This window comes from Neltuma alba, unplaced genomic scaffold (assembly GCF_004799145.2).
Source record: "Neltuma alba isolate B1F8T4 unplaced genomic scaffold, ASM479914v2 tig00012379_pilon, whole genome shotgun sequence".
NCBI lineage: Eukaryota > Viridiplantae > Streptophyta > Magnoliopsida > Fabales > Fabaceae > Neltuma > Neltuma alba.
Window position 1 is genome coordinate 247611 of NW_021636877.1, and position 26260 is coordinate 273870.

At 38.6% G+C, this 26260-nt stretch overlaps 3 protein-coding genes and 2 pseudogenes across 3 annotated transcripts; all 5 read right to left on the reverse strand.

Moving 5' to 3' along the window:
* Window positions 1-1803: 1803 nt before the first annotated feature.
* Window positions 1804-3428, reverse strand: LOC114726473 (UDP-glycosyltransferase 87A1-like; annotated as a pseudogene).
* Window positions 3429-4683: 1255 nt separating this feature from the next.
* Window positions 4684-6440, reverse strand: LOC114726474 (UDP-glycosyltransferase 87A1-like). The gene is made up of 2 exons (XM_028913077.1): window positions 5808-6440; window positions 4684-5618 (listed from the first exon to the last, which is right to left on the reverse strand). Exons 1-2 carry the CDS (start codon window positions 6298-6300, stop codon window positions 4756-4758), a joined length of 1356 nt encoding a protein of 451 aa, XP_028768910.1. The 5' UTR covers window positions 6301-6440; the 3' UTR covers window positions 4684-4755.
* Window positions 6441-15700: 9260 nt separating this feature from the next.
* On the reverse strand, window positions 15701-17174 carry LOC114726452 (UDP-glycosyltransferase 87A1). The gene is made up of 2 exons (XM_028913048.1): window positions 16678-17174; window positions 15701-16576 (listed from the first exon to the last, which is right to left on the reverse strand). Exons 1-2 carry the CDS (start codon window positions 17168-17170, stop codon window positions 15708-15710), a joined length of 1362 nt encoding a protein of 453 aa, XP_028768881.1. The 5' UTR covers window positions 17171-17174; the 3' UTR covers window positions 15701-15707.
* A 2650-nt stretch (window positions 17175-19824) lies between these two features.
* On the reverse strand, window positions 19825-21515 carry LOC114726490 (UDP-glycosyltransferase 87A1-like; annotated as a pseudogene).
* Window positions 21516-23426: 1911 nt separating this feature from the next.
* On the reverse strand, window positions 23427-25130 carry LOC114726491 (UDP-glycosyltransferase 87A2-like). Its single transcript, XM_028913097.1, has 3 exons — window positions 24551-25130; window positions 23843-24200; window positions 23427-23712 (listed from the first exon to the last, which is right to left on the reverse strand). Exons 1-3 carry the CDS (start codon window positions 25128-25130, stop codon window positions 23427-23429), a joined length of 1224 nt encoding a protein of 407 aa, XP_028768930.1.
* Window positions 25131-26260: the final 1130 nt, after the last annotated feature.

Below are 26260 nucleotides of genomic sequence, written 5' to 3' on the forward strand. Positions count from 1 at the left end.
TATAAAATTCATCGCTGAAAGTTACTGTGTACGCCCTTGTCACCGCAATTTTGATATACTCCTCCTGTCCTTAATATAAGACCCATTTAACTAATTTGATTAGATTAGGGAAGTTAGGTAAGTTAGTTAATTATAAGAAAAGTGACACATTTTTCCTAAAACACCATAATCATCTTTCTTATATCCCTCTCCCTCTCATTTGTTATGGTTAGATTATCCATATAATTTTAGAGAAAATTGATAAATATGAGAAATGAGTCTTATATTTAGAACCAAAACCACTCAAGAATTGAATCCTATATTAAGGACCGAGGAGTATATTACTACCTCTGCTGTATTTAACTTTTATTTTGATACTAAAAAGAGTGTTTGAGTAATCCATAATCATTTTTTAGAAAATTTTTTTATAAAACGAGATAAATTTCTTCACATATTTATTTCGTATACCGTAAAAGCACTTCTAAACCATGATTTTGTTTTTATCCAAACACCCCTTAAATATAAAACTCTAATCCACTTTGTCTCTCATATTTATGTATTTTTTCCTAAAGTACTCTTTTAACAATGATAATTCTAGTAAATACACTTGATTAGCAGAAATATTTTAGGAAAGATAATACTTATTTATTATAAATAACTAACTTAACTTTTTTTCTTAATCTCCTCAAATTAGTCAATTAACTTTTATAATTAAAATCAGAAGTAGTATATAATAGTAGTAAAAATTAATGTGTGAAGTGTGAACCATTCGAGTGGTGTCTTCCTGAAAGCATTGAAAATTAAAGATAGAAAGTAGGATTAGGATTAGGATTAAAAAAATTTAATAAAAGAGTACTCCCCCGATCCTTAATATAAGACCTAATTATTAAGTTAGTTTTGGTTCTAAATATAAGATCTATTTCTCATATTTATCAATTTTCTCTAAATTACTTATGGATACTCCCTCAACCATAATCAAGTAGAAGAGGGAGAGGGGTATTAAGAAAGATGATTATATGTTTTAGAAAAAATGTGTCACATTTCTTATAATTAACTAACTTACCTAACTTTCTTAATCTAATCAAATTATTTAAATGGGCCTTATATTAAGGACTGGAAAAAATTTAGTATAAGAGATTACTTATTACCTAAGATTAAACCTATGTACTTTTCCAGTTTTTAATATAAGACCCATTTAACTAATTTAATTAGATTAAGGAAGTTAGGTAAGTTAGTTAATTATAAGAAAAGTGACACATTTTTCCTAAAACACCATAATCATCTTTCTTAATATCTCATCTCTTTCTTCTACTTAATTATGATTGAGAGAATATCTATAGGAGTAATTTAGAAAAAAATTAAAATATAAAAATAAAAATCTTATATCTAGGATTAAAACTAACTCAAAAATTAAGTTTTATATCAAGAACCAGAAAGAGTTTATGAAATTAGAGAATACTAGAGAAGTGGTATTTAAATTTATTACTTGGGACAATGGTAAAGCTCTAATGGAAGTTGCGGTCCCGCTGGGCGCTTGAAAGGCACGTAAACCGACCTAAAAAGTAAAAACCCAATCAAGGACGCATTCCTTCTCATCTTTCAATCTCATGCGTGCTCAAATCAAATCCGTCATTCTCATCATCATCAATGTTTCCTCACCATCGTGGGTGGCAAGATGATGAGGCCCAACTAGAATTATTGCCTGCCGTTCAATGTGACCATATTCCATCAACGGCGTGCCGTTGGGAAATCCCAATAAACTTTTTTTGAGTTGGACAATTCCAGATTCAATGTCATGAACCACTGATTAATACCGTACATGGCATTTCTTGTGTTTGACTTTTAATGCAAGAATTTTAAATCAATACGTAGAATTTCCCAGCATATACCAAACACAAAGCCCTGTTCATCAGGACCCATCCCCACCGAAATAAGTTAAAATTATCTCGAAATATTCATAATCTCCCTAACAAAGGCATTGAAATCATTTTGAGCAGAGCCACCGTCTGCAATCGCACGGTGAAACATGCGCTGAAGCTCTTTGGCTCTTTTCCTCACGTCTCTTCCTTCCTCACTTTCCGCATTCATAAGCCTTTTCAGAAGCCCCGCAACTTCATCTTTTTTCACCACACTGTCTACTTTGACGTCGTCCTTCACCCTCCGCCCCACCTTCCACCACTCTACTATCATTGCACTGTCCAAGCCCTGGTCCATTATGATTGGCAACGTCAGAAACGGAACGCCCGCAAAAATCCCTTCTTTTGTCGAATTCCACCCACAGTGCGTCCAAAAGCCTCCTATTGCCGGATGAGTCAACACTTTCAACTGGTCACACCATTCCACAACCAACCCCTTGTCCCCACAAATCTCCTTCAACTTAGAAGCCTCTCTTCTTGCTACCCAGAGAAATCGCGCTCCACTTTCACGCAAACCAGAAGCAATCTCGTCAATTTGAGCCTTTGAAACGGAGAAGTGGCTCCCTTGTGAGATGTATAGAACAGAGTTGTTGGGTTGGTTGTCCAGCCACTGTAAGTAGCCATGGCTTGCGGTGGTGGTGTTGCTGTTGACGTTCAAATTGGTTTTATCTCCAGTACTGAAACAAGGTATGGCAGGGCCGATGGTGTAAATGGGCAAAGATAACTCTGATTTAAGGGCGTCAATGGCTTGAGGCTCAAGTTCATATATTGAAGCAAACGAGATATTGTGCTTTCGGGGTCCATAAAACACCTTTCCTTGTAAGATCCACAAGTCGCTGGGTGCGCGAGCTTTCGTCCTTGAGAGGAAAATCTGCCAAACGAGTAGGTGGAATTCCAGGAATATAATCCACTCGTTTGTCACCGTTTTCTGTTCCAAATTAGTTAAAGACAAATAGATGAATACGTGAAATTTAGTTTCCTATTGAAAGAAATAGGAAGAATTTGATATCTTGTCCTCACCCGACAAATGTAGTGGGTAATGAGAATTTTGCTCCAGGAGGTGGTGATGGTGAAGCACTGAGAAAACCGACGCTGACATGGTCCAAAACGACGCCAGAGTGATATTTCTTCTATTTCCGACGCCAACTACCCAGAACAAGAGAGTATCGTGCACGATGATCGTAGGCAGCGGCTCAAGCCGATCTAGAAGCTGCTCAAATGGGGCTTCCATGCTGGTCATAATAGCTTCCATGAAGCCGATTTGGTCGGCTCCGCGAACCAGCTCCGACGGAATCACATTTGGTATCGTGGCGAAGCGTATATTAGCAGGCGCAGCATTATCGGAGCGAATGAAACCAAGCCATTCCTCGGTGAGGACAAAGGTGACGAGGATACGAGTGTTGTTGGCGATCAGCAATTTGCAGAAGTTGAGCAAAGGGTTTATGTGGCCCCGAGCCGGATAGGGCATGGCAAGCACATGACAGGCGGCTTCCATTGAGGTTTGCTGCTCACTGGATCTAGTGTTCAGCTGCTGATGAAGAGAAGAGGGCGTGGAGGAGAAGGAAGGCGGATTCTTCAGAGTCTTTGAAATGAGAAATGACTGGATCCTATAAGAATAGTAATATGGCCAAGCACTATTGTGAGGTGGGGACGTAAGTTCCCCGTATTGCCAGTTTCCAAGCTCCAATTCGACCACGACGTGGATCGTTATTCCCCTTTAGGTCCTAAAGGGTCACTTTGCTCCTTGAAAATTGACGCTGGGCCTCGTTTGGGGGTGATTTTTAGTGCTGTTTTGATTAGGGCTACCCCAATTTAATCCACATGATTCTTAAAATCATATGAAAACCTTTTCAAGAAAACTCTTTTTGTGATTTTAAAATATTGTGGCCTTTTGTTTTTGAACATAATTTTTATAAAAATACCTGTAAGATGTAAAATTATTATTTGTGTTAAGGTAAATATATTCTTTTGAATGAAACTTTATATATATAAACGTACAATAACCAAGACCCGCAAGTTTAGAGACTACCCTTGCACTTCTCATCAGGGAGGTTGCAAGAACATTTCCAAAGGAGATGGGTTTTTTTTTTTTTTTGCTTTTTTGTTTTCTTTCTTGCAGTAAAGTTAGCGCGTGTGAGAGTGGTTAAAAGAAAAAGAAAAAAAGGAATATAGTAGATTATGCACTTCTCGTTTGACTGAGAAAACTACGTGGTGAAAAATAGACGGAAGGTTTAGATAAACGAGAGGAGACAACAATCTGGCGCAAACTCATAGTTAATCTTCTCTTATATTGTTCATTTTTTTGGTTAAAGGATCAACGAAATTTCTACGGTGTATTTATTTATTTTGTATTCTTAATTACCACGATTTTCAACTACATTAAGATTATGTAACGATGAATTCTGAATCCCGGTCAACAAAAAAAAAAAACAAAATTCTGAATCGATGAGTTAGAACAATATAACATATTAGCTCTTGTACGGCTTTTTACTGAACCTTCACTCATTTACGGATAACACACTTTTAATGTACTTTTTAGGCTATAATATTTCATTGATATTTGTATTCTTTGTTTATGGATAGAGTACATATGGATTAATAATAATGAGGAACATTTCCCCCAACTTTCTTATAATAAACCTAACTGCTTGGCGGCTCTTATTAATAATACTAAATTTATATGAATAGTAGCTAAAAACGCGATTGCATAAGAACGTCAATAAACAGGAGTTAAAAATGCAAATCTACATCCCAAATAAGTGATTATTTTTTCATACTAGACGAATGCATGAAGTCGTGGGGTACACAGTGGCAACCACATATAGCCAGGTCTCCTACTTCCACAGATCTACCTGGGCACTTAAAACATGTCTTCCACAAAAGCATCCATGTTCATGTCAGACGAACCAGCTTTGGCAATTGCTCTGCGAAACATCGCCTTCAGTTCTTTCGCCTTTTCTCTGATTTTCGTCCCTTCCTCATTCTCAACATCCATCACCACCTGAACTACTTTCAATATTTCTTCCTTCGTCACAAAGTCCTCTGATTTCTTACCACCCACCTTCCATCCATTCTTCCACACCTGTGCAATATGCCTGCAAGTCGAGAATTGATCCAGAAACAGAGGAAATCCCAGGATCGGCACGCCTGCAAAGCAAGCTTCCATCGTTGAATTCCATCCACAATGGCTCCAAAATCCCGCAATACTACTGTGGCACAACACCTTCAATTGGTCGCACCATGGAACCACCAGACCCTTATCCCCACATTTCTCTTTCAGCCACTCTGCGTCTGAACGACCCACCCACAGAAAACGAATCCCACTGGCTTTTAAAGCTGAAGCAAGTTCTTCCATCTGGGGCCGAGACATTGAAAGGAAACTACCCATAGAAATGTACAACACTGAAAAATTTGGCTGACAATCTAGCCACTTTAATATATGGTCAACGTTATTGGTGGAAGAATCATTTGGTGGTTCGAGTTCCATAAAAGGAATGGCAGGGCCTACGGGATAGACACGAAAGGGGACTATAGCTTTTAGGTAATTTATTTGTTCGGCCTCTAGCTCTTGGATCGTATTGAGGAGGAGACAATCAGTTTTGGCTAATCCTGAAATGCAATCCAGGGACATCTTCAAAAACCTGAAATCGCTTTCGTGGAGTAGCTTTCGTAGATCAGTGAGCTGTGAGGAAGGGATCCGCTGAATGTGCTCAGCTTGCTCATCTGTATCGATAACACGTCATGGATGAAGTCAATATGTAGCCAAAAATTCCTGAGCTACTGCTTAGCTAACAATTAAACGTCGTAGAATGCAGGGATTGGTGATGACAATAACGTTTCTTTTTTTCAAAATACTATAACTTATTAAGTTTAATGAAGCAAAGTGTCATGTAGCCATGCAGGATACATTACCCAAAAGATGAACCGATAAACAACGGTCAGGACCAGGGGCCAAGATATCGAGCTGACGGTACGATTCGAAGCACGACGCTGACATCGTCCATAACAGAGCCACCGGAATGTTCCTAAGGTTCGCCACAGCGGCTGGCCAGACCAAATTAGCATCACCGACGATAGCAGTAACCGGCGACTCAAGTTTATCTAGAAGCTGCTCGAATGCAGGTCTCATCTTCGTCGCAATGGCTTCAATGAAACCAGGAACGTCGTGGACCGTTTGGCCGTCCGAAGGAATGAGGTCGGGGATGGTGGCGACGCGAATAGTGTGGGGCTTGGGGTAAGCTTCGATGTAGCCGAGCCACTCTTCAGTGACAACGAAGGTGATAAAAACCTCATTGGGTCTTCTTGAAGCGAGAAATTTGCAGAGGTTCATCATGGGGTTGATTAGGCTTCTCGTGGGGAATGGCAGGGCCACCACATGCCCCTTCACGCATGGTGGAACTTCCATGGACGTATTCACAAAAGATACTGAAGCTTGGGTTTACTTAAATTTGCTGAAATTCCAGATCTAAGGCGAGATGAATACGGGCAAGAGAAGGCAGGGGTTGACCAGGAATATGGCGGTGCTGTTTCTGGGCTTGGCGTCAAGAAGAAACTTAGCTGTGTGTTTTTTTTTTTTTGTTCTAATCGAAGCTCCAGATATGGCCACGTCACCCCACGCTCGCCGTAAGAACAAGAGTTGAAAAATGAAGAGGCATAGGCGCGACTCCAAGTTAATGGTCCGCTCCTTTATTTTTCACTAATTTTTAGGCCAGGTATTCTTCATTATCAATTTGCATTCATTTACTTCAAAGATAGAGTCCATAAATCAATAAGCCTCCGTTTGAGAATTTCTTTGCGCTCTCTCTCCTGTGACTACTGGCTAGGTTTATACCAACATCAACATTAATAATGCCAACTTATTCCTGTCCATCATTTAGAACAAGTTACTTTCATCATCTTTCATCTTAACTAATAAAATTTTTTAAAAAAGATTAACTCCGTCTAAAAATTTAAAAATTTCCTACCTTATTCGTATTAAGTACATCTTCAAAAAAGAAATTAGTGTTTATCACTTTAATAAACACATTAAACTCATTATATCTGAAATGTCTATATCTCATTTGGAATAGTTCGGATTTAATTTTTTTATTTTTTATTAAAAATAATTATTTTAACGTGTATAGAATATAAAATAGAGATAATTTCTTGACTATCATTTTTTTAAAAAATAATTTTTCTATTTAAAAATAATTAATTAAATATTTTAAATTTGAATGATTTAAATCAAATATAAATGATCCAAATCTAATGAGTTTATAATGCTCGTAATCTGAAATTGGTTTCTAACGAAAGTGTTATACTCTCTGTGGTTTAAAATATAATCTAAATTTTGTTGGAGGGGCTTGATTTTTTTATAAGATAATATTCACTTTTGTTTAAATATTTAATGAGTTTTTCTTTTAATCTTACCTCTATAGATTCTTTCTTCTCTTTAATTTATTTATTACATTTCTTACTTATTTTTTTATTAATAATATGGGTGAACAAGCAACCCACAACCCGCAACCCTACCATCCTGCCCGCAACCCACAAGGATTGAGCCCATTTGAGCTTGTCCAAAAAATGAAATAAAAGGATAGGCTTAAATGAGCAAGGTTCAATATTAAATAGATGGGCTATGGACATAGATATGGGCTGCCTGTATCCTCCCATTTAGCATTTATTATTTAAAAAGAAGAAGAAGAAGAAGGGAGACATAGGGTAAAAAATGCCGTCATAGAGTATTGACTTTGATTAGTGAATGTTATCCTATTTTATGGTTTATTTTTTGAAATCTGAACTTTGAACTTTTAATTTTAAGAATCTAAGACCTTGGCTTGAAGTTTGATTGGTTAATGGTTATGATATTATTATTATATTATGTTATGATTGATGGTTTAATTAGTTATTTATTTACAGCTTGCTTGAGTTATTTCTTGTCTTTAAGCTGAAAATGTTTAGTAAGAATAAGAATATGAGATAATATTTTAATGTATTCAAATTTAAACAGGTTTTAAAATTCTTTTTCTTAAACGGATTCTCCAAAACTAGCAAAAACCCGCTCGTTTAAACCAGTCTATTTAACAACGGGTTTAAACAAGACAGCTGCGGGCATGGATTAACCTGTACCCATATAATCTTAAAACCAGCTGGCTACGAGTTAAGGGTCAGGCAACTTAACCCGTCGTTACTCTCTTTTAATTAATAAGTGCATATTTAAAAAAATATATAAATCTTACATATTTATTATTTTAAATTGATATTAACTAATTTTTTAATAAACGTAAATAGATAGAATTTATCTTATATTTTAAAGTGACTACTTTCTTGTGACAATCTTCTTTTAGCCAAACTGTCGATGTTGAATAGGGGATGAAATAAAAACAAATAAATGTGGCGTCTTATAAAAAGGCCAATAAAAGCTTGACCCAAACTAATGCATCCTGAGTTTCACAAGGAATATTTTTTAATATAATTTTTTTCAAATTCATTAAAATTCTTAATACCCATTATGGTAGAATATTCACATGACATTTTCTAAAAACAACAATAAAATCTCTCCTCTAAATGTTTTACATAAATAGGACCGGAAGTGGCACATGAATACTTACAAAAAGTGCAATTTCAAGAGAACTTAGACGATCAAGAGAAAAAGTATAAACCTCTATCCCAACCATGTATCTTGCCAGTGATTACTTTTTGCATACATGACATATCTATATATATATATATATAGATATGTATGAAGTCGTGGGCTAGCGGTGGTCGCATATATCTACGTCTCCTAATTTAATGTAAATTTGAACATCTTCTCCGTCTTACATTTTGTAATTTAAACCTGTCCTCATTCTTTTCCCCCGGTCCAATAAAAACTGAACCTGTCATCTAGACGACAAGATGTCAGGTTGACGCCAATTTGTAATTTGTAGAGTAATTAGTATGGCGTTTCCGCGATGTCGCTGTAGATCCGGATTCGAATTCGAGTTCCATGCATGGAGATCCACCCGCACGGTGTACTAGGCGTTAAAAATATCTTAGCTGTGTTTTCGATCGACGGTCCACATATGTACACGTCACCCCGTACAAACCGACCTGCTCTTTTTTTTTTTTAAACGAGAAACTGTACACTAAAAATAAAAAAACAAAACAACTGCGACCAAATTACCTAACACACCGTCAAACCCAACTGCTCTTCTGCATAGAAGTGCAGTTGGACCGAATAAAGCATCTGGTTTCGTTCTGTGTGTCTTTTCTGTGTTTTCCATACAAATTTGTTAGGTGAAAATAAAAAAAGAGACTATTTTATTTATTAAGGATTTTCACTAGGAGCTTATAAATACTGCTTACGTTCTGTAATATTTCTATTAATTATAAAAGTTTTTACTAAAGATAGTTTCAACGTGAATAATTAAATAAGATAATTTAGAGGTCGAACACATTAATTACAGATAATCAATTTAGCTAATTTTTTTTATCTCTTCAAATTATTAACTTGATTCTTAATAGAGAACCTAATTAATTAATTTGAAAAAATTAAAAAAATTAGTTAAATTAATTATTTGAAGTAAATATATATATTTTCTTAATATACCCTTACTAATCATATGTATTAATTAAAACTACCACTCAATAAAACATTTAATATGTGCAATTATAATAAGAATTATTTTGAAAAATAAATGAATATTAGAGACAAAATAAATTGAAATCTTATATTTAGGATCAAACTAGTTTTTATATTAATCATTAATCATAGTAGACACCATTAAGGATAAAGGATAAGAGGCAAGAGGTAGCATAATACAATTGTACCAACAAAAGGGTTAATCCTAGAGAAAATTAGACTTCTCACAATAGCTTTTTTTTTTACCAAGGGAACTTCTCACAATAGCTTGCTCTCCACTATTAATACTATTAATATTAGAATTAGCAGTACGAGTCCAAGAGAGAGGCGAAAATGCTCTCAACTGAGGGCGGCGAAAGAGGCGATCGGGGGGAGCTCACAACGGAGGAAGTGGATGCGCTCGATCGGAGCAAACGAAAGGTTCGAAGGGGGGATGGAACTTTTACTGGAGAGGTTTCGTTAAAGCCAAGAATGGAGAAGTGGATGGAGGATTTGGGGGAAAGTGGAGGCTCAGGTGTGAAGTCTTACCGTGATTCACTAATGAATCATGGGACGAATGGGTCGCAGTGGTGTTTGGATGAGCTCTCTGCAGTGGATACAGGATTTGAGTCTATGGAGGATACTGGGGGTGGATATCTTGTGGATCGTTCAGATCCTTTGTGCCCTAATATCATTTTGGAGAAACAGGAGAGAGAGCGACTGGCTCAGCCGTTTCAAGCGACACTAATCGTGAAGCTGCTTGGTAAATCGGTTAGTCTCCGAAGCTTGGGGCCAAGGATTGTGCAAATGTGGGGCAAGGCAGGGAAGGTGGATGTAGTCGACATTGATATGGACTATTTTTTGGTTGAGTTCCAGAGCAAGGAAGACTACGAGCTGGCATTAACTGGTGGTCCGTGGATCGTGATGGACTCATACCTAGTGGTCATGCGATGGAAACCTGCTTTTAATCCGCTGTCTGAAGTGATCGACAAGGTTGCAGTATGGGTAAGATTGCCAGTTATTTCTATAGACCTATATGATAAGAAAATTCTTTATGCTATTGGTAGCGAGATTGGGAGAGTTATAAAGGTTGATGGACCGACGGCAAGGAGGAAGAGAGGCCGCTTTGCGCGTGTCTGTGTTGAGGTGGATTTAAAGAAACCGCTTCTGCCTCATTATGCTATTGATGGGAGGTGCTATCCAATTGAGTACGAAAGCATGAACCTACTGTGCTTAGCGTGTGGAACGTATGGGCATGTGAGGGAGGACTGCAAGAAGGAGGTGGAACAGGGGCAGGAAAAGGAGACAAGCAGTGAAGTAGGAGGGGATACTATGATGAGAAATGGGAACAATGTGGCTAAGGAGTCAGAGGATAATAACGGAGGGGGACTTTGGAGAGTGGTACAGAGGAATAGGCGAGGTAGGAGGCCTAGGAGTATGACAGACACGGTTGGCGCTCCATCACGTTTTGAAATTCTACGACAAAACGGGGTGGAGGTAGAACAGAGGGAGAGGGAGATGCAGAATGTGAGGGGTGGAAGTAATACAGGTACTGGAGGCATGGAGGAAGGTAGAAGGACTGAAAAAAGAACGATAGGGAAGAAGGCTTTGAAGGATATTACTAGCGAGCGCATGGTGAGGGCTGAAGCAAGTTCTTACGGGAAGAGCAAAACAGAGTTTAGGAAGGTAAACAAAATGCAAGATAGGAGCGAAGGAGGGGATTTCTTTGCGGCTCAGAGAAGAGTAGGTGAGGAGATGAGACTTCAGAAAGATTGCATGGAGACTGACGAAGTGGTGGAGGTACATAAAGAATGGGGAGTGGAAGAGGAGAACGCAGGGGGTCAGATTGTGCTTTCTAGAGGGCGCAATGGGTGTGAGGGACTGATGAATCAATTTGACCCTGATGGGGATGGAGAGCAGAGGAGGAACTGGAGGGATATAGTAGAAAATGAGATGCAATCAGTAAATGACATGGGAGTACGACTGGATGGCCAGGGAGGCATAGTGGGGAAGGACCTGGCTGCTAGTTATTAATGTCCTTACTGATGTGGAATTGTAGAGGCGCTGCAAGCAAGCAGTTTGCCTTAGCTTGTAAAAATATGTTAAGGATGAGGAAGCCGAGTATTACTATTCTGCTTGAACCCAGAATAAGTGGGGGGAGGGCAGATAAGGTAATAAAGGAACTTGGGTTTAAGTATTCAGTTAAGGTGGAAGCAAGAGGATTTGCAGGAGGCATTTGGGTGTGCTGGAAAGATGAGAAGTGGTCAGTGCGTGTCATTGAAAAAACTGACCAATTTATTCATGCGAGATTCAATGATGGGAATGGGGCCTGGACATGCACAGCTGTATATGCCAACCCTCAGGGGAGTAACCGGGATGCGTTGTGGGGGAGGCTGGTACGATTTTCAAGAGAAGTCAGGGAGCCTTGGCTGCTGTGCGGAGATTTTAATGAGATAGCTTCCCCGCTGGAGCAAAAAGGTGGTGCAGAGGCTAATATGACAAGATGCAATACCTTTAGGAACTGGATACAAGATTGTGGGTTGATTGACATTGAAACTGAGGGGCCCCTTTATACATGGAGGGGTCCTAAGTGGCAAGGAAGAGATAGAGTTTTTAAGAGGCTTGACAGGGGATTGTGTAATATAGCGTGGCAGGAGCGGTTTCCGAGTATGGCAGCAAGAGTTCTAGCTCGAGTGCACTCTGATCATCACCCGATCCTGTTTGAACTGAATGTGTCGTCTAATCTCCCCTATAGAAGGCCATTCAGATTTGAGGCAATGTGGCTAACCCATCATGGATTCAAGGAATTTTTGAGGGAGGAATGGAGGGAGGAGACAGAAGTGCAGGAAAATTTGGAGACCATTAAGAAGCCTCTGCAGTGGTGGAATAGGGAGGTCTTTGGGCACATTGCTTGGAGGATAAAAACTCTGACAGCAAGAATAGAGGGGATACAACGAAAGTTGAATGGAGGTAAGAACAAGTTCCTGGAAAGTTTGGAATGTGATCTTGCTAGTGAGCTACTGGAGGTTTTGAGGCAGGAGGAGCTCCATTGGTACCAAAAGTCGCGAGGTGAATGGTTAAAGAATGGTGATCGTAATACGAGGTATTACCATTTAAAAACCATGAACAGAAGGCGTAGGGGCAAGGTTCATATGCTTAAGAATGAGGAGGGGTTATGGATTGAAGAGGAAGGTGAGCTAGTTAAGATTGGTAGGGACTTCTATACTTCACTGTTTACGGAGGAGGATAAAAGGAGAATATGGCACAGAACCGATCACATATGGGCTGAACTAGGCAGTGAGGAGGTAAGAAGATTGGGCAGCGAGATAACAGGGGATGAAGTGACGCAAGCGATGTTTGGCATTGGGGCGTTCAAGGCGCCTGGTGAGGATGGATTCCCAGCGGTCTTCTTCCATAAAAACTGGGACATTGTGGGGGAAGATGTAGTTAAACTAGTTAAAAAGCTCTGGCAGGAACCGAGAAGAATTGGAGAGGTGAACAACACATTGATTGTGCTGATCCCCAAGAGTGACAGAGTAGAAACAGTGGCAAACCTTCGTCCCATTTCCTTATGCAACGTGGTCTATAAAGTACTCTCAAAGGTGTTGGTGAACCGGTTGAAGCCTTATTTGTCAAGATTCATTTCTCCATTCCAAACAAGTTTTGTGCCAGGGAGATGTATTCAGGAAAGCATTGTGGTAGCTAGGGAAGTTTCACATTTTATGGGAAGATTGAGTGGTGGTAAGAAGTATATGGCGATAAAGATTGACCTTGAAAAAGCATATGATAGGATGAGCTGGGGCTTTTTGAGAAAAGTATTGGAAGAAATGGGGTTGCCAAGTAAATTTGTGGAAGTGGCGGCTGGCTGTTTCGAATCGGCAACTATGAAAATCTTATGGAATGGGGTTGCTTCTGAGGCGTTGGTGCCTTCTAGAGGGGTGAGGCAGGGGGATCCCCTTTCACCGTATTTGTTTGTATTAGGAATGGAGAAATTAACTCATCTAATTCTGGATGAGGTGCAGAAAGGCAGGTGGAAACCTCTGAGGATGGGGAGGAATGGGGTACCGATCTCACACCTTCTATTTGCTGATGACCTTCTACTGCTATGTGAAGCCTCTGAACAGCAGCTTGGGGTGGTTATGAAGTGTCTGGAGGAATTCGGAAGAATGTCAGGGCAGAAGATAAATGCTCAAAAACAATGATCATGTTCTCTAAAAATGTGAAGGAAGATGAGCGAAAGAAGCTTGGGGAGCAATGTGGGTTTCAAGAGATGGAGGAGCTGGGAAGATACTTGGGATCCCATATTCACCAGGGGCGTAGGACAAGAAGCAAATTTCAGTTCCTTATAGATAAAGTGCAAAAGAAGTTAAGTGGATGGAAAGCAAATAGCTTGTCATTTGCAGGAAGACTTACCTTAGTGCAATCGGTCACCCAACAAATTCCAGTTTTCAGCATGCTTCATGAGGAAATCCCGGTTGGGGTATGTAAGGAGTTGGAGAAGATTCAGAGGCAGTTTGTGTGGGGAGATATGGGAGAAAAGAGGAAGATGCATACGGTGAATTGGGGAACCTTTTGTCGGCCGAAGAATGAAGGAGGGTTTGGGTTGAAAGATTTACGAAAGATGAATGAAGCGTTACTTTGTAAGACTGGGTGGGACCTTATAGCTAATCCTGAGAAATTAAATGCCAAGGTTTTGTATAGTAGGTATGGCAGAAATGCGAATCTAACTGTGGAATGCATTGTCAAGAGTACAGATTCTGCTTTGTGGAAGAAGTTGGGGTGCTCTGGCCTGAGATAATTAAAAATGTAGGGTGGGAGGTGTGTGATGGAAGGAAAACTCGTTTTTGGGTTGACAAGTGGGTGGATAAAGAGGCTCCTTTGTCTGATCGGTGTACCAGTAGACCACCACAAGAAGATCTGGAGATGTGTGTAATGACTTTGTGATGAATGGTAACTGGAATAAAGAACTATTTGAGAGGCTCCTACCTACAGATGTGGTGAGCAGAATTCTAGCTATATTACCCCCATGTGCGGAGGATGGAGGGGACAAGGTAGTATGGATGGGAGGGAAAGGAAAGCAGTTCAGTGTAGCAGAAATGTATAAGCAGTTATGTGGACATGAGAAGGGTACTGAGGATGTTGCATGGCGGTTGATTTGGAGTTGGGAGGGACCGAGAAGAATCCAAATTTTTATATGGATGGCTACATTGGACGGTTTGGTAACATCTGAGAGGAGAAACAAAGCTGGGATTGGATCTGCTCTGTGCTGCAGGTGTGGAAGGGAAAGAGAGACAGTTTTGCATGCTTTAAGGGATTGTGAGATCTCTAAAGCTATTTGGAAGCAATTGAAAGTAGGTAACTTTGTCGATGACTTCTTTATTTTACAGCATAAAGACTGGTTTGTAAATAACCTAAAGATCAAAAGACATGTGAATAACTTGGGGGAATGGTGTCTCGTTTTTGGAATCACCTGCTGGTTTCTTTGGAATTGGAGAAATCAGGCCCTTTTCTCTGAAGAGTTTGATGATAGGAATATCAGTATTAATACTATACGGAGGTATGTGCAGCAAGTGGAGGATAGTCGCAACGAATTCATGGATGGGAATAGGAAAGTATGGAGAATGTATGGGTGGAAGCCACCCGAAAATGGGTGGGTGAAGCTTAATATAGATGGTGCTGCAAAGGGACAGACTGGGGGAGCTGGTTGCGGTGGCCTGATTAGGAATGGGAATGGTGACTGGCTTGGAGGCTTTGTGAATAACATAGGAATCTGTCCTGCGATGAGAGCAGAGTTTTGGGGTGTGTGGTCTGGATTTAAGCTACTGAAGGAGAGTGGGTATAGAAGAGTAATTGTTGAATCAGACTCTCGCACTGTGGTAGCAGTACTGAATGAATTTCTTGTACAGAAAAGGACTGATGACAGATTTATGATACAGATTAGTAGGTTGATATCTGATAATTGGGAAGTTAAGGTTGTGCATACGTATAGGGAGGGGAATTTTTGCGCAGATTGGTTAGCCAACTGGAGTCTGTCAAAGAATCCTGGTCTGCAGCTGTTACGTGAGCCACCAACTGGTTTACTTGACTTGCTGTATAGAGATGCTATGGGTGATTGCCATCCAAGATTAGTTACTGATAGTGTTTGATTTTTGGGCGGTTGCCCCATTGTACACCAAAAAAAAAAAAAAATACTATTAATATTAATTAATATAATATAATATATAATTTTCCTAAATCACGTCTTTGACGAAAACGTCCATGTTGATGTCGGACGAACCTCCCTTGGCAATTGCTCTGCGAAACAGCGCCTTCACTTCTCTTGCTTTCTCCCTAATCTTCTTCCCTTCCTCATTCTCAACGTCCATCAACATCTTGAGCACTTTCAGTATTTCTTCTTTCGTCACAAAGTCCTCTGATCTCTCACCACCCACCTTCCATCCATTCTTCCACACTTCCGCAATATGCCTGCAATTCGAGAACTGATCCAGAAACATAGGAAATCCCAGGATTGGCACACCTGCGAAGCATGCTTCCAGAGTTGAATTCCATCCACAATGGCTCCAGAATCCGGCAATGGAAGCATGGCACAACACCTTCAATTGGTCACACCATGACACCACCACACCCTTATCCCCACATTTCTCTTGCAGCCATTTTGCGTCTGAACGACCCGCCCACAGAAAACGAATCCCGCTGGTTTTCAGAGCTGAAGCAACTTCTTCCATCTGGGGCTGAGACATTGAAATGAAACTACCCATAGAGATGTACAGTACTGACAAACTTGGCTGACAATCTAGCCACTTTAATATATGGTCAACGTTATTGGTCGTCGTCGATGAAGTATTTGGTGGTTGAAGTTCCATAAAAGGTATGGCAGGGCCTATGGGATAGACAGGAAAGGGGAATATAGCTTTTAGATGATTTATTTGTTCCGCTTCTAATTCTTGGATCGTATTGAGAAGGAGACAATCAGTTTTCGCTAATCCGGGAATGCAATCCAGCGACATCTCCAAAAACCTGAGATCGCTTTCGCCGAGTAGCTTCCGTAGATCAGTGAGCTGCGACGAAGAGATGCGCTGAACATGCTCACGTTGCTCATCTGCATCACAGGCTCGTTATATGAAGTCGAAAGCAAAAGAAGTCCTGAACTACGTACTGTTTAGGTAAACAATGAAACTAGGGTGGTATAGGATACATTACCCAAAAGATCAACCGACAAACGCCTGTCAGGGCCAGTAGCCAAGATATCCAGCTGACGGAACATTTCAAAGAACGACGCCGGCATAGTCCATAACAGAGCCACCGGAATATTCCTAGAGTTTGCTACAGCAGCTGGCCACGGCAATTCAGCATCAGAGACGATAGCAGTAACAGGCGGCTCGAGTTGATCGAGAAGCTGCTCGAATGCAGTTCTCATCTTGGTCGCGACAGCTTCGGTGAATCCAGGAACATCGTCGAGCATCTGGCCGTCCAAAGGGATGACGTTGGGGATGGTGGCGTAGCGGATGGTGTGCGGCTTGGAGTAAGATTGGATGAAGCCGAGCCACTCTTGGGTGACGACGAAGGTGATGAGAACCTCATTGTTTCTTCTTGAAGCTATAAATTTGCAGAGGTTCATCATGGGGTTGACTTGCCCTCTGGTCGGGAAAGGCAGAGCCACCACATGCCCCTTCACACGCGGCGGACCTTCCATGGACATACTCCCAGCAACTAATGAAGCTGTGGTTTACTCAATTTGTTGAGATCTAGAACGAATATAATACAGAAAATAGCGGAGAAAGAAAACAGAGGTTTGCCCACGGATTTGGCTTTTCCACCGTATCAAAGGCGATTGGAGATATGTGAACCACATTTCGGGATCAAATAAATCTGATCGGTCTATTTCTTTCGACATCAGCCATCCGTTCCGGCTCATTGTAACGCTAGCTCAGTAACTAATTCTTTTCGCCACATGTTTTCAATGAGCCTTTTAATAGTGGCATTGGAAAAAAAAACTAATTTAACTAATTTTTTTAATTTATTCAAATCAATCAATTAGTTTTTATATTAAGCACCGGGATAATATTTAATATAAATCTTTTACAAGATTAGTAAATTATTTATTAGTTTTTTCAAATATGTCATTCGTGACTATATCTTTTTTAATAAGAATTTTTAAGTAATTTTAACTATATATTTTTACGTTTATGTGATTCTATTAGACAAGATCTTGCCATAACAGCGAATGAAATGCTTTGTAATGATTGATTTGATTTATATTTGTTCAATTTTTTGTTTATTCAATTTATTATCATTTTTTCCTTTGGACCAAGAAAAATTGAACCTGCCATCTTACAATATAACATCAGGATATCAAAACTCATTACAAAATGACGGATTAAATTGGGCTTAAACTTTAACCTCAACTCACACGAAAGCTTTTTTAAAAAATAAAATTTTCTGACAAAAATAATGTGAAATAATGTTTTGTCTCTGACAAAAATAAACTCCTCAAGATATATATCTTTATAAATGCATCAGCCCAGTGAAATTCAAGTAATTAATCTTTTTCCTTTTTAATTCTATCTTGATTTGACTTGAATAGAAGACTAGGGCCAGAGTCTCCGGGCGTAGCGTGCGTTGTCTTTCCCTTTTTTTTTCTTTCTTTTTTTTAAAAACCAGGGTGTGTGAGTGGTAACGATAGAAAAACATTTACTTCAAATTTTTTATATCTCAACTTTTTTAATCATACGATCATGTATTTTTTTTCATATAAATTTATAGTTAAATATTAATATTTTAAAAATAAAACACATAGTTATGTTTGATTAAAAAAATTTGATATAATAAATATAAAAAAATTGATGTAAACATTATCCGTTAAAATAAAGGTGAACATTAGATCAAAGAGAGACAATAATGCTGAGCAAACTCGTGGTTGGTCTATATCATATCGTTCATTTGTTTCCTTAAAGGTTCAAAAAATATTTTATTATGTATTTATTTATTTCCTAGGCTTACCACCATTTTTGACGATGTAATAGTAGATTATTGTACAATTTATGTGAGTCTAGGATATAATAGTCCCCCGTATCTATAATATAAGATATTTTTAACTGATTTATGTGTCAATAAAAATAATTAAAAATATTAAATTTATCATTAGACTTAAGTAATTCCCAATAATACCCTTATTATTAACCATACTAAATTCCAATTTTTTCCCCAAATTTCTGCTTTCTCTCACTATCCTTATCACGTCTTATGCTGCTTCTCATTGAAACCCCCCCAATACAAGGATAACAAGTTTTTATGCACTTTTTTGGTTATAATTATAATAATAATAATAATTATTATTATTATTATTTTGTGTGCGTACTGTGCGTTATCTTTCCCATTAACAAAAAAAAAAAGGAAAAGTGGAAAACATTTACTTCAAATTTTTTACATCTCAACTTTTTTAATCATATGATCATGTATTTTTTTCATATAAATTTATAGTTAAATATTAATATTTTAAAAATAAAACATATAGTTATGTTTGATTAAGAAAATTTGATATAGTGAATATAAAAAAAATTGATGTAAATATTATCCGTAAAAATAAAGGTGAACATTTAGATCAAAGAGAGACAATAATGCTGAGCAAACTCGTAGGCAGTTTATATTATATCGTTCATTTGTTTCCTTGGAGGTTCAAAAAATATTTTATTATGTATTTATTTATTTTCTAGTCTTACCGCCATTTTTGACTATGCAATAATATAATACTGTACAATTTATGTGAGTCTAGGATATAATAGTCCCTCATATCTATAATATAAGATATTTTTAACTGATTTATATGTGTCAAAAAAATAATTAAAAATATTAAATTTATCATAAAACTTAACTAATTCCCAATAATACCCTTATTATTAACCATAATAAATTCCATTTTTTTTTCCAAAGTTCTACTTTCTCTCACTATCCTTATTACGCCTTATGCTGCTTCTCATTGAATCCCCACTCATACAAGGATAACAAATTTTTATGCACTTTTTAGGTTATAATTTTTCTTTTTATGTCATTATTATTTTGTGTTCTACTATCGATGGAGTTCGTAAATTAATAAACCTCCGCGGGAATATTTCTCTGCGCTGTTTTTACGCGGCTAATCAGCATTAATATTGCCAATTTATATGAATACTCACTAAAAGCACACTCGCGTAAGAACTTGTTTTAACAAGAGATCAAAATACAAATCTACATCCCAGTCGTGTGTGCGTGTGTTTTACTGGGGCAAATGCATGAACCTGTGGGATATATGTAGTGGCAGTGGCAACTATCCAGGCCTTATTCCTCAGATCTCCTTCAAGTATTGGACACCTAAAACATGTCTCTCACAAAGGCATCCATGTTCATGTCAGACGAACCTGCTTTGGCAATCGCTCCGCGAAATAACACCTTTAGTTCTTTTGCTTTCTCTCTGATCTTCTTCCATTCCTCGTTCTCAACATCCACCACCATCTTAACCTCTTTCAGTATTTCTTCTTTCCTTACCAAATCCTCTGATCTCTCGCCACCCGCCTTCCTCCCATTCTTCCACACTTTTGCAATATGCCTGCAGTTCGAAAACTGATCCAGAAACACAGGAAATCCTAGTATTGGCACACCGGCAAAGCATGCTTCCAGAGTTGAATTCCACCCGCAATGGCTCCAGAATCCGGCAATGGCAGCATGGCACAACACCCTTAACTGGTCACACCATGGCACCACCAGACCATTATCCCCGCATTTCTCTTTCAGCCACCCTGCATCTGAACGACCCGCCCACAGAAAACGAATCTCACTGGTTTTCAGAGCCGAAGCAAGCTCTTCCATCTGCGGACGAGACATGGAAAACGAACTACCCATAGAAATGTACAACACCGACAAATTTGGCTGGGAATCTAGCCACTTTAATATATGGTCAACGGTAATGGTCGATGAATCGAGTTCCATAAAAGGTATGGCAGGGCCTATGGGATAGACGCCAAAGGGGAGTATAGCTTTTAGATAATTTATTTGTTCGGCCTCTAGCTCTTGGATCGTATTCAGGAGGAGATAATCAGTTTTGGCTAATCTGGGGATGCAATTCAGGGCAATCTTCAAAAACCTGAGATCGCTTTCACGAAGCAGCTTTTGCAGATCGGTGAGCTGTGACGAACAGAGCTGCGCAATGCGCTCAGCTTGCTCATCTGTATCATTATCAAAAAGTCAATAGATTTTAGCCAGAAATTCCTAAACAACTTTTCAGGTGAAAAACATAAAGCTTTTTCTTTTTTGAAAAAGATATAATAAGTTAACGAAACAAGTGAGGTGAAGGACACATTACCCAAAAGATGAACCGACAAAAGCCGGTCAGGGGCGGGGGTCAAGATATCCAGCTGACGGAAAGTTTCGAAGAACGACGCCGACATTGTCCATAACAGGGCCACCGGAATATTCCTAAGGTTCGCCACGGCGGCTGGCCACGCCAACTCAGCATCAGAGACGATAGCAGTAACCGGCGGCTGAAGCTGATCGAGAAGCTGCTCGAACGCAGGTCTCATCTCGGTGGCAACGGCTCCGGTGAAAGAAGCATTATCGTCAAGGATGTGGGCATCCAAGGGGATGACGTTGGGAATGGTGGCGAAACGAATGGTGCGTGGCTTGGGTTAAGATTGGATGAAGCCGAGCCACTCTTGGGTGACGACGAAGGTGATGAGAACGTCAGTGGGTCGTCTTGAAGAGAGAAATTTGCAGAGGTGGATCAAGGGGTTGACGTGGCCTCGGGTGGGGAAAGGCAGGGCCACCACATGGCCCTTGAAAGAGGGTGGAAGCTCCATGGACATATAGTCAGACTCACAGCAGCTTGGTAATATGTTGAAATGGCAGGATGTGGATGTAGATCTGAGATGAGCGTGAGACAATACATACAGGTGATGGGGAAGCAGACGTTGACCGAGGCGATATGGCATGGGGATTGGAGGGATCAGGACAGCATCGTTCTCCGATAAAATAAGCTGATAAATCCAATTAAGCTGTCCACTCACCATTGACCTTAAAAAAACATCTAATTAATTCCCCAACATGGAAATGGTACATATGGTCCAGCCGCGTTAACATTCGAGTTTGTGATGCGGCTCAATTTGGATAATACTACCTCCACTATAAGATCTTATTTAATTTTTATTTTGATGATAAATATAAGACTCTAATCCATTTTATTTTTAATATTTATGCATCTTTTTTTCAAGACAGTCCTTCTAACAATAGTAGTTCTAGCTAATACACTTGATTAGCAAGGATATTTTAGGAAAGACAACACTTATTTATAACAAATAACTAATTTAACTTCTTTCCTTAATCTCTTTAAATTAGTCAACTAGCTCTTCTAATTAGGACCGGAGGTAGGAGGTAATAACTAATGACCCTGAAACCCCAAGAGTGGAAGGCAGCAATGGGGTTCAGAAGTCTGGGATGGAATGGATATTTGTCATTAGGGTTTTCGTGTTTAAATTAAATTCACATTGTCAAGAGTACATGGTAGATCATGGGAGCAATAACTATTTAATAACACGAATAGAATTATTATTGTTGTTAATGATGAGCTTGCATTTTTTTTTTAATGAAATAGTCCATTGTATTTTATTAAAACAGAGAAGCATACTATAGACAAAGAGTTGATAGCACCGCACACTACGAGTCAATTCATAAAAAAGTTCACGAGATGTAACAAAGCAAACCCAGGCACAACTACTACAATCATCTAAACAACAACTGAATTTAAGGCTCAGATTTTTTTTTTAATATATAAAGGTCTCAGATAATTTTAGTAATAATAGGATACAATAGACAATAGTCAGCTTTCAGTAGCAATCATGATTACATAAAATGACTTTTTTCAACACCTTAAAGCATTTTTTTTTTGTGTGCAAATAACTGTGCCATCATTAGCCTCTTTTTTCCCTTGCGAATTCACCCAGTGTTTTATTCCTAAATTCATTTGACTACTCGAGAAGAATATGGCTGTTTTGATATATGTTGATTTTACAACAATTTGAACCGAAAAAAGACGTACAAGTGATAGTAATAATAAAATAATTTAAAAAACATGCTTTCGTATTGGTAAAGAATGGGAGCTTGTTTTGGAATGGTGATTCAAGTCATTAAAAATAATTTTCTTAACCACAATTTACAATGTAAAAAATAAGTATGTGAAATTTTTTTTATTTATTTCTGTAAATATGCTCATGGTAAGCATGTATAGCAGATATGCAGAAATACTATTTTCAGTTCTAATTATAAGAGCTAATTGACTAATTTGAGGAGATTAAGAAAATAGATTGAGTTAGTTATTTCTAATAAATAGTTATTATCTTTCGTAAAATATCCTTGTTAATAAAATATATTGGCTAGAACTACCATTGTGAGAAAGACTATTTGGAAAAAAATAAATAAATATAAGAGACAAAATGGATTAAGGTCTTATATTTAGGATCAAAATAAAAATCAAATAAGATCTTATATTAAGAACCGTAGGTAGTATAAATTTTTTAAAAAAAAAACACAAACATTGATGTATGAAGTAATATTATAAGAACAAAGTCTAAAGCAAATGCAAATTTAATCCCAATTGTTCATTTGTTCTGTTAAAAGCTTAAAAGGTTTTCTACGATATATTAATATATATTATAGTTTACCAGCAATTTTTGACTATATACAGGTAAAATTAAATAACGATCAAATTCTAGATTTACAAGTTTCATAGATGCTTAAAATTAAAGTTCAAATGGATTGAGTGTTACTGCTTCACGCTAAATTGACATCCATATACGGATGCCAAGCTTTTTAATGCGCTTTTTAGGTAATAATTTTTCATCATTGATTTGCATTCGTTTATAGATAAAAGCTAACAAGTCCCGGATGAGACTTTCTCGTAGCGCTTTCCCGTTGCAATTTTTATATCAAGACTGGTTGACATGAACGTCAAAATACACATCTTTATCCCTCGACGATGTCTCCACAAAGGCATTCATATTCATGTCAGACGAACACGAACCTCCTCTGGCAATCGCTCCGCGAAATAACGCCTTCAGATCTTTTGCTCTCTCTTTAATCTTCTTCCATTCCTCGTTCTCCACATCCGCCACCATCTTAGCCACTTCCAATATTTCTTCTTCAGTTACCAAATCCTCTGATCTATCACCACCCACCTTCCTCCCATTCTTCCACACTTCTGCAGTTCGAGAACTGATCCAAAAACACAGGGAATCCCAGTATTGGCACACCTGCGAAGCATGCTTCCAGAATGGAATTCCACCCACAATGGCTCCAAAATCCGGCAATGGAAGCATGGCACAACACCTTTAACTGGTCACACCATGGCACCACCAGACCATTATCTCCACATTTCTCTTTCAGCCACTCTGCATCTGAACGACCCACCCACAGAAAACGAATCTCACAGGTTTTCAGAGCTGCAGCAAGCTCTTCCATCTGGGGACGAGACATGGAAAACGAACTACCCTTAGAAATGTACAGTACTGACAAATTTGGCTGACAATCTAGCCATGTTGTTATATGGTCAACGTTACTGGCGGATGAATCGAGCTCCATAAAAGGTATGGCAGGGCCTATGGGATAGACACGAAAGGGGAGTATAGCTTTTAGATAATTTATTCGTTCGGCCTCTAGCTCTTGGATGGTATTGAGGAGGAGACAATCAGTTTTGCCCAATCCTGGCGTGAAATTCAGGGCAATCTTCAAAAAATGGAGATCGCTTTCACGAAGTAGCTTTTGCAGATCAGTGAGCTGTGAGGGAGAAGTACCTTAATGTGCTGAGCTCGCTCATCTGAACCAATAACTCGTTATCGATGAAGTCAAGAGCCTCAATATTCCTAAACTACTGTTCAGCTGAAAAATTAAACGTCACAGGATATAATAATTGATGGCAACAATAACGGTTTTTGCGTTAAAAAATACTGTAACTTCTAATAAAACTAGCAAGGTGTAGGCAGGGTAGGATACATTGCCCAAAAGATGAACCGACAAAAGATGGTCAGGTGCGGGGCCAAGATATCCAACTGACGGAAAGTTTCAAAGAACGACGCCGACATGGTCCACAACAGAGCCACCGGAACATTCCTAAGGTTTGTGGCCAGCTGAGCATCAGAGACGATCGCAGTAACCGGCGGATGAAGCTGATCGAGAAGCTGCTCGAGCGCAGGTCTCATCTTGGTGGCGACGGCTTCGGTGAAAGAAGGAACATCGTCGAGGATTTGGGCGTCCAAGGGGATGACGTTGGGGATGGTGGCGAAGCGGATAGTGTGGGGCTTAGGATAGGATTGGATGAAGCCGAGCCACTCTTGGGTGACGACAAGGGTAATGATAACATCGCAGGGCCGTCTCGAAGCGAGAAATTTGCAGAGATGGATTAAGGGATTGACGTGCCCTCTGGTGGGGAAAGGCAGGGCCACCACATGCCCCTTGAAGGACGGTGGAAGCTCCATGGACATGGCCACAGGCTCACGGCAACCAGGGAAGCTTGGGGGTTTCTCTGTTGAAATTCTAGATCTCAGGTGAGGGAAAGCAGACGTTGACCAAGGATATGGCTTTTCTACAACGCCGTTGAAGATTGGCCGTCGTAATGAAGGGACCAAGAGCAGCATTCCTGGATCAAAGAAATCCAAATTCCAAGCTGTCTTTTCTCCGTTTTGCCCCAAATCATCGAATTTTAAAATTTTAAATTAATATTAGTTACTATACTGGTTAAAAAAAAATCATATTAGAAAGACAAATAACAACATATTTTTTAGTAATTTTTTATTCAGAAATTTAAAATTTAACAGTTATTTTTTTTTGATATTTTTCTTAAATATTTAACAGTATAAATGGACATTATTGTTGTTGTCAATAAGTTTCCATAATGATTCTCTTATTTCAACACTCGCAAGCATTCCTCTTTATATAAATAACTCTACATGTTCATTCAACGAACTCAAAAATCCATTCCCCTCCCCCTTTTGTGAATTTACCCGATGCTTTATTCCCTGCATTCATTTGCACGCTAGAGAAGAGTGTGGTTGTTTTTTATATTATGTTGATTTTCTTTCAATGTTATATATATATATATATATATATATGTGTATATATTATTAGAACTAACAATACCACTACAAATAATAGAGGGTCTTACTACTCAGGGGAAAGAATAAGAATATGCAAAAGGAAGAGACATTAAAATGATAGTAATAATACAAGCGTGCATATACGTATTAGTGGAGAATGAGTTTGCCTGTCTTAATCAAAACAACAGATGAAATAAAAATATGTGATATATGTACAGTAGACATGCAAAAATATAAAATGATGAAAACAAAATAAACGAAGTATGAAGTGATATATAATACTAAATATTAAGACAGTCAATATACATCGTACACATATACATATATAGATGAGATAGATATATATTCCTCTTGTTCTAAATATAAGACCTATTTTACAGTGCAAATTACACTACAAAATGAATCTTATATTTAAGATCAGAAGAGTATAACATTAAAGAAATGGTGGGGACAATTAACCCTTCCACGCTTCATGGTCAGCAGCTAGGTTTGTAAGGTGGGAGTTATATTACACGTGTCTTTATATAACTGAGAGATTATAGAAGCTATGAAAGATAAATACATACTTGCACCTCACTCCGCTTTTATCATAGACTATTTGAGCATACAAGTTTTCTCCTTAATTATTACTCCCTCCGTTCTTTATTATAAGAGACGAATAACCGAATTAC

Bases quoted from the DNA above. Each gene is read 5' to 3' on its own strand.
- LOC114726474 (XM_028913077.1), bottom strand. From the start codon at position 6,300: ATGGAAGTTCCACCATGCGTGAAGGGGCATGTGGTGGCCCTGCCATTC. The intron at 5,619-5,807 runs GTAATGTATCCT...TTATCGATACAG, and splicing joins TTTATCGGTTCATCTTTTGG to ATGAGCAAGCTGAGCACATT.
- LOC114726452 (XM_028913048.1), bottom strand. From the start codon at position 17,170: ATGGAAGGTCCGCCGCGTGTGAAGGGGCATGTGGTGGCTCTGCCTTTC. The intron at 16,577-16,677 runs GTAATGTATCCT...CCTGTGATGCAG, and splicing joins TTTGTCGGTTGATCTTTTGG to ATGAGCAACGTGAGCATGTT.
- LOC114726491 (XM_028913097.1), bottom strand. From the start codon at position 25,130: ATGCTGCTCTTGGTCCCTTCATTACGACGGCCAATCTTCAACGGCGTT. The intron at 24,201-24,550 runs GTCAGTTGGATA...ATTTCACGCCAG, and splicing joins GTCGTTCTTTGAAACTTTCC to GATTGGGCAAAACTGATTGT. The intron at 23,713-23,842 runs GTGTGACCAGTT...TTTTTGGATCAG, and splicing joins AATGGTCTGGTGGTGCCATG to TTCTCGAACTGCAGAAGTGT.